General features: G+C 41.2%; 1 protein-coding gene across 5 annotated transcripts in view; it reads right to left on the bottom strand.

Annotated features, from left to right (window-relative positions):
- The window catches only part of LOC142495989 (uncharacterized), a 209,327-nt gene that overhangs the window by 67,261 nt on the left and 120,623 nt on the right, over nt 1-21,443 (bottom strand). For 4 of the 5 annotated variants that reach the window (XR_012801884.1, XM_075602188.1, XM_075602205.1 and 1 more), the window contains 2 exons: nt 19,092-19,205; nt 6,397-6,575 (listed from right to left, as the gene is read on the bottom strand). Coding sequence is in view for 4 of the 5 variants with exons in the window: in XM_075602188.1 (XP_075458303.1) it covers nt 6,397-6,575; nt 19,092-19,205 (293 nt within the window). In the remaining variant the exon portion in view is untranslated. The remainder of the gene's footprint in view (nt 1-6,396; nt 6,576-19,091; nt 19,206-21,443) is intronic. The other variant, XM_075602213.1, reaches the window with a different exon arrangement.

Raw genomic sequence — 21,443 nt, 5'->3', positions numbered from 1 at the left:
CACAACAATACCTTCCCTACATTTGAGTTACACATGGACACATAAGATTCAGAAGCCGCCCTAGAGGGTGGTCCTGATCTTTCGGACCCTTCTCTGGAAAACACCTCATACTCTTGTTTCCCACCCCCAGCAGGATCATCATCAAACCCAGCCCAGTCTCCCCAGGCCTGGGTAGTTTTAAGAACCTTCTGATTTTCCTGGGCAATATCTGTGGAAGCCTAAAGCACCGCAATGTGTCAGTCCCGGTATGCATACCACAGCCTGTTACTGCCAGTACTTTGTACTTATTGGGGTCCGCAGAGGCCTTACGCCCTCGGCCCTTGGCCTGGTCATGGTGTAGCTGTAAACTTAGGTCAGTTGAGGCCTTACTCACCAGAGCAGGTATAGCAGTGTCCTCCTCCGCCCCGGGGGTCGCTTCCGCTATGAGGATATACGGTTGCCCCGGAAGGGTGTTGGTATCTGCGGTGCAGAAAGAAGTACGGGTCGGTACCTCTCCGATAAATCCCTCTGCTGGAACCTGGGAAGGAAGCCGTTTCTCACCACTCTGTTAATCCTTGGCATCCGCGTAGCTCTCCCAGCCTGGAGCAGGCACATCCGAAGCCGCCTCTTGAGGAACCGCCAAGGCCCTGGCACTCCTCAGCTCCGGTGGCACCGTCACCTTCGATGACGTCATCATTACGGGACCCCATTCCTGTTCGCTCTTGGGGGTGGCATCTCCACGGCAGCAGCACTTGTGTGACACTCCGCCCAGAGCATCACGATGGAGCGCTCCCCTTCACTTTCATCCAAATCGTGTGGGACATGCACCCTGGAGAAGAGAACCGGGTCAGCTCGCTATCGCTGGCGCGGCTAGCAGGCAGTGGTCCCACTCTTGCACCACAAGCGTAAGTGCTTCAGCCTCCTCCCGGGTGGTCACATCACCAGGTAAGCCCGCTTTAGAGTTCAGGACAGGAATGCATGGGTCCCTGGGAGCGTCTGCTCCTGAAGTTGCAGTCCCGTTCGCCCGCCTCTGTAGGTATGCTGCATATTTCTTCTGGGCCAGCAGGGGTGGCGGCAACACCTTAGGCTTTAGGTGGGGAGTACCACACCACTAGCACTTGGATGTTAGATTCACCTCTCCACCTGGGATGTCACAGCAGGGGCAGATGCAGTGCAGGAAACTCTCCACTTTTACTTGCACTACCAGGAACCCTCCTGGTAGTCGGTAGTGGGACACAATACACTCAGCCATAGTAGAGTATTGCGTGGGAACAGTGTTGATTATCTAATGCTCTGCTGACTCACCACGCTCAACTGAGGGTGCGGTAGCCATGTCCGGCTACGCCCCTAGTGGTGACGCTCACTTTGATAGCACAGTGCCTCCTCTCCCTGGTGGATCCAGGAGTACAGGCACACTGTGGATGGGCGCCAAGCCCTGCACAAGCCCTGCACAGTTTTGCAAAGGAAAAACTTGCTTCTTGCAAACTCCTCCACGTGGTCCTCCTGTTTTTGGCGGCAATCCCTTCTTTCACACGCTGCAGCTGCTCTAGCAGGGAAGGTGGTCCCTTGCTGGGCAAGAATCCCCTGGTACGTTACACATGTGGACAGCTCAATTTAAGCACACTGCGGCTCCTGTGCCAGGGGCGGCTAATAGTATTGTTGTAGCTCCTCAAACGGAGGTTCTGGCCTCCTGATTTTCAAGAGCCCCCCTCGGTTACTACCCACGCATACTGTGAACACCATCCATTTGGACCGTAATAATATAGTCCCCTTCCTGAGGCTTCTGGGTCCCCAGGATCAAAAAAATACCCCCTCTAGGTGCCCTACACATCTGTCCTTAGGATGGGATGAGGTTAGCACACATCAGGGAGCAGCAGAGGCTGCAGTTCCACTGACAGGGCAAGAGTCCCCTTTACACTACACCTGACCGCCCCTCCTTCTTCTCATACTTAACAGGAGCGTACCGCCTTTCTCTTACTGTAAAAGCCTGTCCTGATGATGATCTCAGCAGTGCCTCCAAATGGAACAGGTGTTCCCCCACCCTCTGGGAGATTTCACTGTTACCTGGTGTTGTTGTGTTGCTCACCTGCTAGGCTTACAGGATACTGAGTGTCCGCCGGTGGTAGTGGGGATGAACAGGACAGGCTGTAGGGTTTCTCAGTTCTTTCCTTGGTGCAGCGCCTCCATTCCCCGGAGGCCTCAGCAGAACTGGGTGCAATCCCTGCAGGAAATCCCTCTGGTACTCCCCCTGATTAACTGCAATCTCAGGCAGGAGTATATAAATAGGAACAACTCTTTATTCTTCCACAGCAACATACAGCATACAACCGGTATACTTCTTCAAGGGGTCCTTGGAATCAACCCCCAGGGCTTGAGGCCCTAAAGGTCTATCCTTAGCTCCCTTATTCCCTGGTGGAATAAGGGGTAATATCCCACTCCCCTGATGGAGGGGAAGGAAGATGAACCAGAGCCCTGGCTCCACACTTCCAACTGCAACTCAGAACTCACAGAACCAGAACACTAAATGTAGACTCTGCAGTCCCTTATGTACACACGGGAGTGTCCCAGGTCTGAGCCCCTGATTGGGCAGAACACAGACCCTAGGCCAACCCCTCCTTGTCACTCAAAAGAGCTGCTTACTGCAGGGGAAAACCCAGGTTAACCCTAATACTGCCTGCACTGGTACCAGTGCTTATGTGTTAGGCAGGGCAGATTAGTAGCCAAGAGGATCCATGGCTACACATACATATGTAGCACTGCTTCTCCCCCTCACCCCTCTGGGAGGTTTTGCCCTGGCTACATGTCCATGTGGTGCTGGTTACCTGTGAGGGTCCCGGAGAGATGAGCTTCCTCAATGTTATGCGGAACAGGACAGGCTTTTGGTGATCCTCAGGGTCTTCTCATAGGTGTTAGCTCCTCCAGTCAAAGTAGGCTGGAGGCAGTCCTTACCATGACAGTCTTTTCTCCTATACCTCTGACCAATAGTCTGTGACTTAGGCAGAAGTATATAAAAAGGGTCTTTATTGGTGCAGCCACTGCAGGTGGTATCCCAGCGTTTGCATCATAGTGGAGAATGGGTCACAGACCCCTGGATGGTGCTGGCCAGCATGTAATGTTGAGGCCTTGTGCTCTGCACTGATCTTGTGCCTTCAGTCGCTCCTGGGGCTGAGTGAGCATGTCTCACTCCCAGCCGGAAGGAACTTGAACTTAATTCTCTCCCATCCCAGGAGGGGCTGAGCTCAACTAATATAATTTGAACACTTCCTCCCTAAACTTAGAGGGGGAGGGCACAGGGTCTGCACCATGATTAGCTATACACAGACTCCTGTTCACCTCCACCCCTGTCACTCAGAGAGGCAGCATGAGGAGGGGTAACCCCACAAGATAACCTGCCTTTGTATGTAGCTATCAGAACTTATGTGACAGGAAGGCAGAAAGATAGTCTGGACCAGCCATGGTTATACATACATACATAGATGGCTTAATTTCTGCCTACCTCATAGCAATATACTACAATGTAAATAGTTAAAATTAACCATAGTGGAACTGGCATGGTGGTACACACCGGTAATAATCCAGATCAGAGGATATAATCATCAACAAGCATCATGTTCCAACCTAATAACATATCACAAGATGAATCCCTCAGCTGATTGGGTTGTGTGCACAATAGTAGAGCGACTGACACAGTGGTATAATCTCTGCCACTCCAACCATTTATCACAAAGGTATAAAATAATGTCACACAAAATGTGACAGAGCTAGAGTTTCAACCACGGTGTCCCCTCCCCGCAACCGGCAGCCCTGTCATCTCCCCCTCTCTTTCTCTCACACACACACATACACACCCACCCTTCCTCCGCTCTCTCTCCCACTCTCTCCCCTACTATCTCACTCACCCCCTCTCTTCCTCCCCTCTCCTCCCTATTATCTTACTCTTTCCCCCTCGTCACTGGCAGGTTTTATTTTCCGGGTTCGGACTGCCAGGGGGGCCTCTCTCCGCCGACGGGCCCAGGACAGAGATCCCTTTGTTCCCTCCTGTACTGTGTGCGCAAACTGGAATAAGAAATCAGTATAGTCCCTTAATATATATGACAAAGCATTGCAAATCTGTCCATTGATATGCTGTTATCAGAACATTTCATGCTGAGCCCAAGGCAAAACAAAATCAAGGTTTTGGTTTCTTGTCTCCCCCAGTCTGGGCAAAAAATGCTGAGCCTCAAAATGCAGGTTTTTGGGGACTGGTATTTTGTCCCCCTGGACATATCCATCTATAATTTCCCAAAGGAAAGACTAAACAGTATCATAATATATGTGTAAAGTATTATCCAATTTGTTTTAAAAACATTGTATAAAAAGAGATAAAAAATTGTCAAAATATATCATCTCCTTTGTTAATTCAGCAGATATGATATACTTATTATTACATGCCATATACTGCATATTCTGCTTAATACACATCTTCTATAAATGAATGCACCATACATACAGTACAATATATGGACATTGATGTTTTCCAGGAATGCATGTTCACATTTACTAGTGACATATGCCACCATGTGGATTTAAGTTGAAGAGCAATGTTATTTGATTTAACAAATAGCAACCTGCATTTTTTTCAATACTTTCGCAAATATTAATTTAATACCAAATGGACTGATCTGGCCTAGCAACTCATTTGTCATTCATTGGCATAGTATGTAGTATCTGGCTAGTACATTTGTGAACCAGAGATGCTTTTCTTCCATCATTTAAATCCAACCATAATAGTTTAAAATAAGGGCCATGGCATCACAATGGATACTCAGACAATAATTATGTTTTTAATGTACAGTAAATGTGTTACATATTGTAATGGTTTTCAAGTCCATTTGATTATCAATATTGCCATCTAAATCAGCAGAAAAAAACAGCATTTACAATAAACTAACACCTTCATTTTGAACCATAACGCTACTGAAGGTAAGGGGTTAATCTGGTAATAATGAGTAGTATGCCTTTAAATGTAGGGATTTTGATTGAATGATTTGTCGAAAATAAGACTCAGCGGAGCTGCAGGAGAAACATCAACAAGTGAAACTCCATCTATATGGGTTCCTCCAGATCAGACTTTTCCTTCAAACAGTATCCAAAAATTCTAAGTTTAAAGGCCCAACGCCCTTTGAAAGGGTTTGTGGGGTCCAGTTGTACCAGAGGGGTCTGATCTCGGAGATCTACTCAGAGCTAGCACGGTCCAAGATACCCGCCAACCATAACTATATGACGAAATGGGCTGAAGACCTCAATTTGGAAATAGATAGAGATGACTGGGAGGACATCTGGGAGGCAGCAGCTAAAACCTCAATCTGCACAACCATCAAGGAAAACACCTACAAAATCCTATTTCAGTGGTACCTATCCCCGAGTAGGCTGAGCCAGATTTTCCCGGGCCTCCCCAACCTCTGCTGGAGGGGTTGTGGTCAGTGTAGAGACCTGGTCCATATATTGTGGACGTGCCCCGGGGCCCAGAAATTCTGGAGCATGGTCTGGGGACTAATCGAGGAGATTTCTGAGGAGGAGATCCGCCTGGATCCGCTGATGTTCCTCCTGGCAAAACCTGCGGAAGTAGCCTCTGCCCCTCATAAAAAACTGATTGCACACGTACTCACAGCAGCGCTCTGTGCGCTTACCGCTTATTGGAAGAAAATTAACCGCCCGACAAAACAAAAGGTTCTCAGACGAGTGAATGAGGTGAAACACATGGAATACTTAACAGCTCTCTTGAACCAAAAGACCGAACAGTTTAACAGGGTCTGGGACTTCTGGCCTTATAGCTGAGCCGCTTGCGGATGACCGGGGATAGATCTTTTAGGCCTTGCTTCCGGGCTCCTGGGTCCGACCCGGGTTGTATGCCGCCTTGTCCCGGCCTCGGGGGATCTCCGACGGGGTGGGAGGGGGCCACCCTCTCTCCCCCTCCCTGTCCCCCTGCCCTAACCCAACCCCCCAAACCCCCCCACCTCCCTCCCCCCAGTCCCTCTCCTCTCCCCCCTTCTTTCTCTCTTTCCTCCCTTCCCTTCTTTCTCTCTCTATCCTTTGTTTCTTCCCAGAGAAGTTTGACGGAATGTTAGTTCATTAATACAGCCTCTACCAGGGGCAGGGGCCAAGCTCTAGCCTGACGGCAAACCCAGGTGAGGTTTCACCGGGAGAACGCCAGTCACGATTCGCTTCCATAAGCCGTAAGGTACTCATTTTTATGTTTTTCTGTTAAACCTTTTCTGAGACTCATATGTACCTTCTCCCCAAAAATGCCCCTGATATTGTGATGTACTCATTTGGTAAAAAAACCCAATAAAAATTTTGAAACAAAAAAAATAAGACTGAGAGATCTGTCACTGTCTGTGTTTTGCATGTGTATACTACACAAGTCTTTATTCTCACCTTTTTATGCTTGTAGTAATAAAGGCTACCATCATGTTTGAGCACAAACCATCTCTTCCTCCAGCCTTTCAATAGTCCTGAATGGGTGCGCTTATGTAGATATCCACGACATGTCGGTCTTGGGGTGTTGGGGAAGCGGCTGATGTCTGATCCCACCACTAGAGTCAACAGATCTGGACCTGGAACATAATCATTGATAAATTGCCATTTCACAGGTGTTAATATATGTGGCATGTAATACATTTATGCCAAAGTAAGCACAATAAAAACAATAGGTAGCGCTAACAATAATATTGGTCAAAACATATGCTCTCAAAATGAGTATAAAAAGTGTAGCAGCCTAGATACACCTCTGACCCCTGGTCAGACAATAGTAATGGTGCTAAATGGGTATCAATGGCGCTAAACACATGGACATGAAAATAAATAAATAAATTAAATATACAACCAGTTGTGATGAAGAGAAGATCTCAGCCGGCGTGAATCAAACATGAAAAAAGAAATACATAGTGTGATACTGTAAAGACTTAACCAAACAAATAGACAAACAAACAAACAAACAAACAAATAATTGCAATGTTGCTGAACCACACACTAGACTAAAAGAGATGCATTTAATATTATAAAAAACATACAGTACAATTAAGCACAAATAAACAAATGAAGGTCCCAATCGATATCAGCCGAATTGCCCGCTTACCGAAGCCAAGAGAAATAACCGCAGTGGATATATCAGAGAGTATCCCCTCTCACAGTGGCTGGCACAGCTCCTGGATGAATTGCAGGTAGGCGCCGCGTGTAGATGTCAGTAGTGGCAAACGCGTTCTTCCACGCTGTGGCAGGGGCTGGAAATCACTGTTTGTTGGTGAAACAGTGCGGGCATGCGCAGAGGCGCCCGACACAGTGTAGCTGGTGCCTCCAAATCCCCTGCTCCTCGCGGTCGCGTACGTTCCAAAGGCGGCAAATTCAAAAGATGCTTTGTATCTCAAAGCCACACGGCTGGGCTGGCAGTGGGTATCGGCAGCTGATGGCAACGTAGGGGTAACGGGGACCACCCAACGCGTTTCGGAAGCTGCTGCCTCCTTCCTCAGGGGTAAATTGAATAAAGAAGTCCCTGTGTGTCCGTTTATTTATAGGAGACATTTAAAGGTGCATATACCATATTAGAGTCCCGGTCATGCGCAGTGGTTCAAATTCAACACTGCCTCATGTATCAGCAACATCACGTGAAATACATAAAAACAATACATAAAGAGACATAAAAAGACAATCAATTAATCAAATATATACTGGTAAGATACATAAATGCATATAGATATATGATCCAAGATAATCCAAATGTTTCAAACCATCATTGTAGATATTAACATTAAAGGCTTGAAGATTTAAAGATAGACAGCATGCAATGTGTGATTTTAAATAAACATCAACATTAACTCAGATGCTGGTCAGTGATAAATGAAAGTGTTATAAGCAATATGTGTTTGAAAATGCATTGTCAGGGTGATATATTAATATTGCCAATATACAAAAACTACATATTTGTGACTTGTCTAGTGTAGTACTAAATAAAAGTATAGAAAAAATGTGAAAGAAATATTAACAAAAATATTATCAAAAATATCAACAAAAAAGTTTTATTTATATTTCATTTATATTTTTATTTGGTATCTTGACCTATGAACCTGTATGTGTCAAGAACAATAAGTGTTAGTCATAAGTGATTGGTGAATACATAAAGTGACTATTTAAGTGTAGTGAATATTTATTTTGACTATATAAAATAAAATGTAAATTAGTGCAATTGTGACTATATAATGTTAAATGAGTATGATGATGTCTATTTATCTAACAAAAAAGGCTTTAGGTCAAAATCAACATTGAGGCCTTGTGGAGCCAAAGTGCAGAGTTCGTAAATCCAAAAGGATTCACGTCTTCCTAATTGCATTTTGATATTTCCTCCCCGCCAATTTGGTGTGACAGCTTCTATGGACAGCTTCTATGGCCGTACATTTCAAATCCTTTTGGATTTACGAACTCTGCACTTTGGCTCCACAAGGCCTCAATGTTGATTTTGACCTAAAGCCTTTTTTGTTAGATAAATAGACATCATCATACTCATTTAACATTATATAGTCACAATTGCACTAATTTACATTTTATTTTATATAGTCAAAATAAATATTCACTACACTTAAATAGTCACTTTATGTATTCACCAATCACTTATGACTAACACTTATTGTTCTTGACACATACAGGTTCATAGGTCAAGATACCAAATAAAAATATAAATGAAATATAAATAAAACTTTTTTGTTGATATTTTTGATAATATTTTTGTTAATATTTCTTTCACATTTTTTCTATACTTTTATTTAGTACTACACTAGACAAGTCACAAATATGTAGTTTTTGTATATTGGCAATATTAATATATCACCCTGACAATGCATTTTCAAACACATATTGCTTATAACACTTTCATTTATCACTGACCAGCATCTGAGTTAATGTTGATGTTTATTTAAAATCACACATTGCATGCTGTCTATCTTTAAATCTTCAAGCCTTTAATGTTAATATCTACAATGATGGTTTGAAACATTTGGATTATCTTGGATCATATATCTATATGCATTTATGTATCTTACCAGTATATATTTGATTAATTGATTGTCTTTTTATGTCTCTTTATGTATTGTTTTTATGTATTTCACGTGATGTTGCTGATACATGAGGCAGTGTTGAATTTGAACCACTGCGCATGACCGGGACTCTAATATGGTATATGCACCTTTAAATGTCTCCTATAAATAAACGGACACACAGGGACTTCTTTATTCAATTTACCCCTGAGGAAGGAGGCAGCAGCTTCCGAAACGCGTTGGGTGGTCCCCGTTACCCCTACGTTGCCATCAGCTGCCGATACCCACTGCCAGCCCTGCCGTGTGGCTTTGAGATACAAAGCATCTTTTGAATTTGCCGCCTTTGGAACGTACGCGACCGCGAGGAGCAGGGGATTTGGAGGCACCAGCTACACTGTGTCGGGCGCCTCTGCGCATGCCCGCACTGTTTCACCAACAAACAGTGATTTCCAGCCCCTGCCACAGCGTGGAAGAACGCGTTTGCCACTACTGACATCTACACGCGGCGCCTACCTGCAATTCATCCAGGAGCTGTGCCAGCCACTGTGAGAGGGGATACTCTCTGATATATCCACTGCGGTTATTTCTCTTGGCTTCGGTAAGCGGGCAATTCGGCTGATATCGATTGGGACCTTCATTTGTTTATTTGTGCTTAATTGTACTGTATGTTTTTTATAATATTAAATGCATCTCTTTTAGTCTAGTGTGTGGTTCAGCAACATTGCAATTATTTGTTTGTTTGTTTGTTTGTTTGTCTATTTGTTTGGTTAAGTCTTTACAGTATCACACTATGTATTTCTTTTTCTTTTTTCATGTTTGATTCACGCCGGCTGAGATCTTCTCTTCATCACAACTGGTTGTATATTTAATTTATTTATTTATTTTCATGTCCATGTGTTTAGCGCCATTGATACCCATTTAGCACCACATTTATGCCAAAGGTTATATATATATATATATATATATATATATATATATCTATATCTATATATTTATTTAAGCTTTCATGACCAAACTGGACTTTTCTCCAGATGTGTGCAATCTTTGAGTTGTTCTCTCTGTAAATAACATTTATGTACATATCTAATGTCCAAGGTAGAATAAAGTATTTCCAGCACCAAAATGGCTTCAAATATTCTATACTTTAGATTGAATAATTAAAAAACACAAATAACAACTTCGATGAAGTATTAACAGATTTGCAGGCCAGCAGTTGCACTAACCAAGTAAGCCAAAATCTGCCCGGAAAAAGTGATTTTAAATGCAGAAAATAATCCACTAATACATGCCCTCAAAGAGAGAAAATGTTAGATTCAATGGAAGTATCACTACAAAGTACCTCTTGAAAGAAAGAATATACATGTAATGGTGTTAATTGGATTTTTTTGTGCAATATATAGATGAAATCTGTAGTTAAAGCAGCTGTAAAAGCAACATGTTTAAAAAATAAAAATACTATATTTGAAGCAGGGGGTCTCTGGAGCTGAACTGCTTTGATTTTCGCTCTGGGGGCCCCCTACTTCCTTAGATACTTAGCTTGGAAGAGGGTGCCGGTAGCAGCTCTAGCTGATCTAGTTGGGGATATCGAAATAGCAGCTTAAATATCGCGCATCACACGGTACAATAGGAAGCTGTGACATCATCCCTTGTGTCTTCCTAGTGGCTCACGTGATCGGGATCTTTAAACTGCAGAGAGATACCGTCACCCACTATAGAGGTAAGTATCTCTGGAAGCAGAGGGTCCCCAGAGCTGAAATCAACGTGTTTCAGCTCTGGAGACCCCCTGCTTCAAACTTATAACTCAAAATAATAAATATAACATGTCGTTTAGACTCCTTCAAGAACTGAAAAGGGGAACTCAGGGGAAAAGGTAAGTTTACAAACACCCTTATATTGTGCTTATAGTTCAGGTATATACAGATGCAGCGGACGTTATTTTAAGGCATCACGGCGCTGTTTTCATGTGCGCTGCTGTACTCCACGTGGCATGATCGTGGCCAATCGCCCCAGGCACACGTGTTTATTGCGGTTGCTTTGTTGAATTTTATGGATTGTGTGCAATTATATGCAATTAAATGAATGAATTGTAATGTGTACAGTGCTGTGCAATTTCAAGTGTTTAAAAGCCAGAACACTAAACTGCCATTTTATGCACTTGCCTGCACTCACGTCTTAAGGCGGTACGGTTGGAAGTAATCCCGCGCCATCACATGGGTATTCCAAGGTATAAACCGCGTGATTTCGTAAAATTATGGCTGCTGCATCTGTAATACTGTAGGTCACTGTATACTGTAACATGTCTATATAATAATTTGAAATATAATAATAAATCATGCTTTACAATGTATGCCAGATATTCCTATTAAAGCATATGCATAATTTGTTCAGGTGCTATTCCAATACAATATTTATGTTTTAGCATTTATGCGTTTTTTGTTTTTTTTTAAATTCAACGTTGCCCCTTCTGTCAACTTGAACACATTTGTACACCATGTAAAAATCATGTGTTTTAATCTGGTTTAATAGACTTGATAACTAGTTTACAGTAAGATAAAATATCAGTATTTCTATTAATATGTGGAGCAACAACAAGAGGCAGAGGTGCTGGATGAGCAGTATTACACAGGCAGTAGTAGTAATATAACGTTTTCAAAAACTAGAATACAAAAACTTTAAGTTAGTCAAAATTGAATGCAAGAGGAAATGAATGCATAGCAGGATTATTAACATCTTAGTGATGGGGCCTTCAACACAGTACTATGCGTAGCAATACGTGAATAAACTATTTAGTGTGTTTAATACATTAGTGCTTTTAAAACTGTTTACATCAGGAATAAGGAATTCAAATATATATATATATATATATATATATATATATATATATATATATATATATATATATATATATATATATATATATATATACCATAATACTGAGTTAAGTTATGGTGAGTAAAAAAAGTGACAAAAACCCTCCACGGGAAAGCAAATATGCAAATACAACTGTATGCTCATCTGCATGTCTTATATATATATATATATATATATATATATATATATATATATATATATATATATATATATATATATATATATATACATATATATATATACATATATATATATATATATATATATATACATATATATATATATATATATATATATACAGTATATATATATATATATATATATTTGTTTATAGAGTTACTATACTACGATAATGGTATCAAATTTGGAAAGCCTTTGCAAATTAATTTATTTTTCAGGAAAAACAGAACAAAAATTGCACACTGTTCATTGCATGAAAGTAACAGACTAACAAAAGTGACTTACAGTATGGTTTATTGAGCTGCATATTCCACAAGATACATGCTATTTTACCACAGCAGCATGGACTGAAAGTATGTTGTATGGAGTCAAAACAGAAAATGTGCTCAGATTTACCGCAATTTTCTTTTCCTGTACTCCACTAATGGCAGCAGGTACTGAGTGGGACAACTACTTTCCTCAGGGCAGTAGTACAGGAAACTATTCTTCAAGAAATGGCATATAAGCCCTTCCCGTCACCTGCAGAACAGTCTTTGGTTTCAACCCAAGCTATATATGAAAATATAAAACAGAACTTGAAACATATTAATACTGGGTGGGTTTCTTGTACCCACAGTCATTAGTGGGGTGCAGGAAAAAAAATTATGGTAAGTCTGGGAGTGTGAATAATCTATCTGGTTTTCTAAAATCTTTTACTCTGAGTAAGTTTGTTTTTAAACATCTTACTACTGTACATCCACATTATCCCATTTTTCTTCCTTCACAGTAGAAAATCAAAGACTGATTTTAGTACAGCTTTATCCTGATGTAATGAGAAATGGTTATTTACATGAAAGAGCTTGTATCAATCTCCATGCCCCTAATCCTAGTGTTTTTGGTTCTGGATGTTGGATTTGTCCTTGTTTCAACATGCCTGGACTATTTGGAAGATGCCAGAGTTTGTCTATTGACATCTCTATCAGGTGAGCGAACCAGACTCTTCTTGGCCACTACAGAATTATGACTATTCTCTGCTTTTTCCTCTTTTATTTTCTTTAAGACTTTGCTGATAATAGGAATTGGAAGAAAATTGTATGCAGCCTGAATCTTCAAGAAAAACTGAACGCATCTGTTTGAACTGCGTGCTGGTTCCTAAAACCTTGCACAAAAATTCCTCCACTTTCCTGTTCTGAAGTGTTGCCATGAGGTCTATTTGAGGTTGACCTGCTGATTCAATAACTGTTGGAAGATTCTGGTATGCTGTTTCCATTCTCCTGGATGGATACGTGTGTGACTCAGGAAATCGGCTGTGGTATTGCAGTACCCTGGGATATGAATTGCCGTGATTTAAATGTCCATCTGCCCATAGTATTATTGACATTGACAGGGCAAGCAGCTTTGTGTTTCTGGTTCCTCCGTGCTTGGCTATATAATGCACTATGGTGTGGTTGCGTGACCTGATCTTTATACTTTTGCCTTGAATATAGACTTGAAAAGATCCCAGTGCTTCTCTTACCGCTTGCAGTTCTAGCATGTTTGGTGACTTATTTCTGCAAGATTTGGGCCAATTTCCTTGCACTACCACACCTTTCATTTGTGCACCTCATCCGGAGCTGCTGGCATCTATTGTAATCACCCCCTATCAGTTAGCACATATTCAGTAGATTCTGTGGTTCTTGACACCATCTTAGGTCTGCCTTTGTAGAGGGATATGCCACAAATGAGATCTTGCTCATTTTACCACACTTATTGTTGAGGATTATTTTCCCAAGAGGGTCAATACATGGCGTGATTGTCTCAGTTTTGCTGTTTGATGTGCAATCTGTTGCATTCTGTCTTGAGGACTGTAAACCTTTCCTTGTGATGTATAGAAAATATCTTGTAGGAATTTCAGAGATTGGGATAGACACAGCTGGCTTTGTTAGCTGTTTATAATCCAACTGTGTTACTGTAAATATGCAATTATGATTTGTGTGTGCTGGGTCAGTAGCTCCTTGTCTTGGGACTTGATCAGCTGGTCATCCAAGTAAAGGTAAATCGGAATGCCCTTTTCTTAATTTGGCTACTAATCACACTAGACCTTGTTCTGGGCGAGGTTGCCAACCCAAACAGAAGAGCTGCATATTGAAAATGTTTTCCTCTTACCTCAAACATGAGTTACTTCTGGTGTACAGTTGTGATTGGGACATGAAGATAGGTGTCCTTTAAATCTATGGAGACTAGCCAGTCTCTTTGTTTGACCTTCTGAATGACTGTATTTAAGGAAACCATCTTGAACTTCCTTCTCTTCAGAAAGGTGTTGAGTCCACAGAGATCGAGCACTGCTCTGAATTGTCTAGATGCTTTTATCACTAGAAATATTCTGTAATATATTCGTAGTTTCCTTTGGGAAAAGGGAACCTTCTTTATTATGTTGTTGCATATTAGATCTTGCAAGATGTGGTGCAATAGTGAAAAGAAAAACAAGCGCAAATAATATTACTAATAAATCAAAGTAGCACAGATGATATACTATCCTTAATGAGTGCAGCTCCCGACATAGAATTTCAAACCAAATTCAATCAGCAAATGAAGGAGAAACAGGTGCGCAAATCACATCAGGACATGAAAAGAAAGTAGAAACACAAAATAGTGCAATATTGTCTACTCCAACAAATAATTTCAATGTGGAGAGTTTTATAAAATTTGCACTCACGTGTTTAACGTGAAATTAAAGCGTTGTGGTTATTAGAAGTTACCAACTTATATCTCCAGGCGGGTACTCCAGATCCATATAGAGGGAGGGGAAATCCATATACAAAAGAAGGGGGAAGCAAAAATAGTATAATACTGTTTTTAATTTTAAAAACACAAAGTATTCCACTTACATAAGTGCCTTTGTTTGAGAGCATTCAGACCACCCTGGGTCATAGGGTCAGACAAGGATATTCACAGCAACAGCATCCGCTCCACGGCCGTCACAGCAGGTACTGGGCTGATTAAAGTTGTCCTCCACTCTGGATGTCATCAACAAGGGCTTCTTAGTAATCACTGATTCACCCAACGCGAGTTTCCACTGCAAAGTCTTCATCAGGGTTTAATCAGCTAATAAGATGTGGTGCAATGCCTAATTTTCTTGCTGTGAATTTGGGCATGTGGGTATTACAAACTTGTTTTGACACCGTTCTTGTATGAATTCTAGATGGAACTCGATTGATATGACTTGTAAGACCCATCTGTCTTTGATTGAACCCATACAGACACGAACTGTACCAGTCTTCCCCTGACTGCTCACTGTAGTGCTTGTCTCATTTCATGCAAACTTGCCTCTTGGAAATTATCCTCTTCCTCTGGGGCCATGAAAAAGGTTTCCTTGACCTCCTCTCCATAGAGGCTGCTGTGAAAAAGGTCTGCCAAGACTGTATGTCTCAGAGTCTCTGTATGGCATTGTGTCACAGGGGGTGACTACTGCAGAACTGGAGTGCAATGGCTGGAATTAGCAGGCAGAAAGTGATGCAGGCAGTGAGAGGCATAGTCAGGGTCACAAGTAGAGGTTGATGCAGGCAGTGAGGGCACAACAATTTGGGTCATCACACCCCAGACTCTTGGCATCTAAGAATTCCCACAGGTTTTTTGGCAGGGGACTAATGTGTTCCAGTATAGGGGAGATGCAAGCAAGGGCCTCATCCTTGAGCAGAGAGATGAGATAATCCATTCAATCTTGCAGTGAAAATAATACAGATGGTGGTCTGCACCTCAAAATGTAGTCTGTATTGGTTGCATTGGTTGAGATCTTTTCTGAGAGTGTCTGCTTGCCTGTGATACCACTGCTTCCGCACTTTGAATGACTGTCTTTCATCCAAGACAAAAAGGTCCTCGTTTGGTTTTGTAGCAGCGGTCTTTACACAATGTTGACAAACTTTTTTGGTGTTTATTGCCAATTTATCACATGCCGACCATATTCTTGACATTTTAGTCACCATCCTATAATGGTGTAATACATCTATTGCTATCTGTGATGCCTCCTGGTTGATGCCCAGCAGTATAGCAGTAGGTAACATTTTTCACGGCACTCTTTATAGAAGATTTGGACAGAGACGCTTTGCCTGATGCTGTTTCACTCATCCTGCTATAGCTTAGACTGACTCCCAAAAAATCCAGTTCCTTGGGACCTTTTACAACTTCCTGAGACATATACCACCTTAGAGGACTGTCTCGCTGAATCTGGGCACAACAAGTATTATCCCTTTAAATATTTACAGGCTGGGACCACTTATGATGACATAATAGACACACGGCACTCAGAAGCTCAGATTTGCATGTGCACTCTTGGTACACAGATGACGTGGCCCACCCTTGAGGTCAGTGCATCCTCTCTCCAGCCTGTATGATACATGTGTAGGCCTCATTCCCCCATTTATAGGGAAACTACCATAGTGCTTTACCTGGGTGGCTTACAGGAGGCCTGATCCTCTGCTGATCCTCTGCTGAAGGGAGCCTGGGGTGGACTTGTAAACTTACACAAACAGGCCTCCACCTGGGAAGGATCCTCATGCAGTGGGATAGCCGCTCCCAAGACAGTACAACCAGTAAATACACACCAAGTTATGATATAACAGTATTTACTGAACACGTACTTATAATAACTGATTACACAATACAGCATATATATATATATATATATATATATATATATATATATATATATATATATATAGTATCCCCAAAGTACTTGGTGGTGCGGTGGCACCAGTGCCCCAATGTCCATCCCACAATGTCAATCCCCACCCAGAGTGTAGGGATTAGCGCCACCCAGTGTATCGTTGGTGCACTTAGATGATATACCTGCTCGAGCACCCCTGTACTCGGGTGTCGCTAAATAACCAAACAATCAGTCTGTTCCACCAAAGGCATCCGCCTCTGTGTGGGGTGGACTCCCGTGGGAGGGTCTCACCTTTAAGAGTCTATTATATCGTCGGTGGTCGGGTCCCAGACCACAGGCCTTGTGTACCACGTGGTATCTGTCACCGGCGTGCTGTACCCACACTATACACAGCTACTGGTGGATGTGTTCCTAGCTATGGGCCTTCCCTGCCGCAGCCACAACCTGATGAGGATCGGGGCCTAGCTGGGACCTAGTGGGTCTCTGGCCTAGTTCAGGGGACACTGGCACCCTGAACACATCCTCACCCTTCCCTGTCCTGCTCCCGACTGGCATGGTTCTCCTAACGTGCCAAATATATCTATTTCCCTCCAGGGAATCTGGCCACGCTATTGGCTGCGCTTGCCCCCATGACTATCAGCCCTTGGGGCTGCTGGGACATGTAGTCCCTATGTGTAGTCTATATTCCAGAAGGCCGCTGCTCGCGACCGTACTGCACCTGCACCTGCGCCAGGTCTCGCGCATGCGCGGCTATGCACAAGATGGGGGCACCTTTACCAGTGTCCCACCGAGGAACTCCGGCAACACGGTCGCCTCTCTGACAGCCCACAGCTCCCACCACAGCGCTCCCTGCAACGGAGCACCAGTGCAACCAGCCACAGCGAGTTAAAGGAAACCAATGGGGACCTGGCTACACATAATTTCCAGGCACCTTAGTGAGTTTAGCAATAGTAGCAGGGTGCCTCCAGCGGCACTCACAAGGGACACATGGTGCTGGAGCCTCAGGGGGTGAAAGACTTGGGAATCCCCTGGATCGATTACACTAGCTGTAGTTACGGTGAGTCCATCCTTTAAGACAAAACAAACTACTGTATTGCTGCTACGCTGTAAGACAGGAAAAAGTTTTGCTGGTGGAAGAAAAGGCTTATATGCCATTTCCTGCAAAAGCGTTTCTGTTCTACTGCACACCCATTCAGTACCCACTGCCATGTGGAGATCAGGAAATAATATTATATAATCCATAAAATGCCAAGGATTCTTTTAAAGCATACTCTTTATGTTACCAAACAGAGTGACTCATCTCAGTTTGCATAACCATTTGGTGCTTCAGAATTCTCTGTACTTTGTTTCTCTAAAAATATAAATGACCCGATATCATCCAAAAATCAAATGAATCTTCTATTTAATGTTTGAAATCCTAGACACTGATCAAATGTGTCTTCCAGGATAAAAATACTCATCATTAGTCATTCAGTAGTATCTGCTTGAGATCTAAACCGTAATATTAGATTATTATGTTCTGCATCTCTTTGCATTATGGTCTGCAAATATGTATTTTTGTTTTAAATATGATGAATATTTGCATTTTTAAATACTGTGTGTACAGTTAAACCATGTTTATTACAGTTAATCAATGTATTGGTCAAATGTTAATTTCTCTTTCAGGCTTGGAGAACTAGTTAGGAAGAGAACCGAGTGTGTAAGTGAAATCGCAGCAATTATTATTCTCATTATGCTTTAATGAGAAACATTACACGTAAATTGCTTTTCGGTGATTATGTCTAGTCTCTTCAACAATCTATACGAGTATAGTTTAAGAGGTGAAGTGTGAATGAGAAATCAATGTGTAAAAAGAATAATAGCGAAATAGCTAATGTGAGGTTACATCTTTTCTCATATTATAGTATGTGTGTAACATTAAATGTAAAATGTTCATATATTTTCTTTTCTTTAATTGCATCAATGAATTAGATAGCACTGCAGTTTGCAATGCTGAAAGCTTTAGCATTGATGTATTCAACATCTTAGAAGTCATAATGGTGACTATGTTTATTTAAAATTCCCTGTTTTTCTGTGTTTTTGCTCATAAAAATATATATAATTTTTTAGAAACAAAATAAACAAAACATCCTGCACTGCAGCCTCCAGTATATAGGCAAAAATACCAATGTATTTTTGCTGTATGCAACTACAGTACCTGTCTAGCGCATACAAATATTGATTGCTACTGTACATTATATTTTAATGTACTACAATATTACTGTATATCAGCAGGGGAAGGTAAGGGTATAACCTAAAACCTCTCCAAAGGAGGATACCTGGAGGAGAGGAGTTTGGAGTGCAAGGTTATGAATCAATGAAATCTCCAGCCTTACCATGATTAATGTCGAAAGTAAAGAATTGGTGTATGTTTCCAATTTTTGAACCATACATGGGGGATACACGTTTTGTAAGCACAGCCAGTACTGTTCTGTAGCTGCAACCTTTCTCTGATGAAAAAAATGAATGTATTATTAATATTGCTTTTCTCAATTTCTACCAGCAATTTATGTACTGCATGTGAAAATTAAGGGATGCAAAATGCTAAAAAAATGTATATCTCCAATTGGGGAGAGCTGTAGTATTCACTGTGTGAATGTGCATAGACTGACATTACTTACGGGCACTATTGTGTGATAGTGCAAGAAATGTCCCCAGAACGCATTATGATGAAAAAACTAAACAGACTGCTAAATACGATAAGCTGCCACATATACCAGTAGACCACATTTCTGGGATCACACTTCTCCCAACTAAGACACCAACTATCACAATTACTAAGCAATGCCAACAAATAAGATGTCCTACAGTATATTAACTTGTATAACACAACTGTTCTACTCCTGAGGTAACGTTAACATATGAAAGAAATGAATATAAATGTAAATATATTCCTCTTCTGGACTCAAGTAAATGGAGGAAGCTACTTTACACATCCTGCTCACCAGCTGTGAGTGAATACAAACACAACAAATCATTTAACTTCTCATACTCGCCCCATTGATGACATCCCATATTATTTCGATTGTTTTTTAAATGTTCTGGCAGAGTACATCTGAAGAAAAAACTTGGGAGGTAGTAAAGGCTCAACTAAAATGACGAAGAGTGCTCAGTTAGACCATTAGAAAGTATTAAACCCAGTTCTTAAACTACCCTTCTCTAAGCCCAAGTGAAGATGTCGTAGGGAAGTCAGATGATTTCTTAGAATTGACAATATATATGTTACTTTGATTCTTTAAGTGTAAAACCTGCAGTTACCAAGAGGCTTTCTCAACTCTCTTAATTATGTCATGCCTATTTTGGGAAAGGTCATCCTAATTCTCAAATTTAAACAGTTTGGGGGCAGCTCAGTAAGTGTGATATTCATGGTGTGGCTGAATTTGCTTGTGCGGTCTCTCATTTTCATCAACTTTGGGAATGTTGCTTTCTTATTATGCACATACAGTATAAATTAGATTGCAATTATGGTAAATAAAATGAATATTGTCAAGCATAGAAGTTGACCAAATGTGACTGGAATGAAGACTATAAGAATTCTACTAATACAGCAGATTAAAACTGAAGGATCACCGGAGTCTTTATTTTTTTGTGTGCGTAGAAGACATTGAGTACTACTTACTAAGGTGTAAAAAGAAAACAAATATATTTGGGAATGTTTGGGAAATGTCTCATACGTAAATTTATGAACCTTACATTTTAAATATTTTCATGATTTGTATGTAATTTCTGTGTCAGTATGTTACTACTATTGAAAGAAATGTTGATCAATGGATTTGTGGAAGAATTTGACCCATAAGCAACAGAAAATTTGAAACAAACCTGAGATAAACAAAAGTTTCCTTTTAAAAGTTGTTTTTGCATAATTTAATTATTTCGATCTGGAATGAGTGGTGAGTGCACCTACTTCACCAAAATTATAATAAGCAGAAAAAATACCCTTTGATGTGCAGTGTTTATACACTGTGTTTTCTAACGTTAAATATATTCCCGGCCTTATGGACATTTGATAAATGTCAAAATGGTGGTATGTTAGTGGCCCTATGATGTTTCATTACATTATTTGGGGCCTTTCAATTGATTCTGCATCTCTGCAGTTGTAAAAGACCAGTTAGAACATGAGATTAGGAGAGGTACAAGGCAGAGGTACTGTATGAGGTATGAGATTGTATTATAGCAGTCAGAGGACTCTAGATCAAAGACTTACAATATATGTTTTATATGATGAGGTAAAGATGTTCACACAATTAGCACACAAAAAAAAATCATGCCCAGTGTTTGATTAGTTGAGGGTATTCTTTTTTCCCTGTTTTTTCATTTTTATGTATTCTGTTTCCTGAATTCATTATCTGACGTTTGAAACATTACTCAATAGAGCTAATTTAATTGGTAAAAAGGGTTAATAAGGCTTTCCAAGTCTGTGTGAGTAAAATTTCGGTGACTTTGACATTGTTGTATATTGTCATGTTCCTGACAAGCAACTGTTAAACTATAAACTGGTTTGACAGAATTTCACATCTACTGTATAATGTATAACTACTTTACGTATGTCTGCATGCATCTCCAGAAAAACAACAACACACGGAATCACTACACCCAATGAAAACAAACTCAGCTTTTCAGGAGTTCTTGAAATGTAAACAGTATTTAATTATAGAGAAAGGGTTTGAGTACCTCGCACCAATCACTGT

The sequence above is a fragment of the Ascaphus truei genome, chromosome 1 (assembly GCF_040206685.1).
Source record: "Ascaphus truei isolate aAscTru1 chromosome 1, aAscTru1.hap1, whole genome shotgun sequence".
In the NCBI taxonomy this organism is placed as follows: Eukaryota; Metazoa; Chordata; class Amphibia; order Anura; family Ascaphidae; genus Ascaphus; species Ascaphus truei.
The sequence above is the reverse complement of the archived record's forward strand: the minus strand, read 5'-3'. Positions and strand labels throughout refer to the sequence as shown.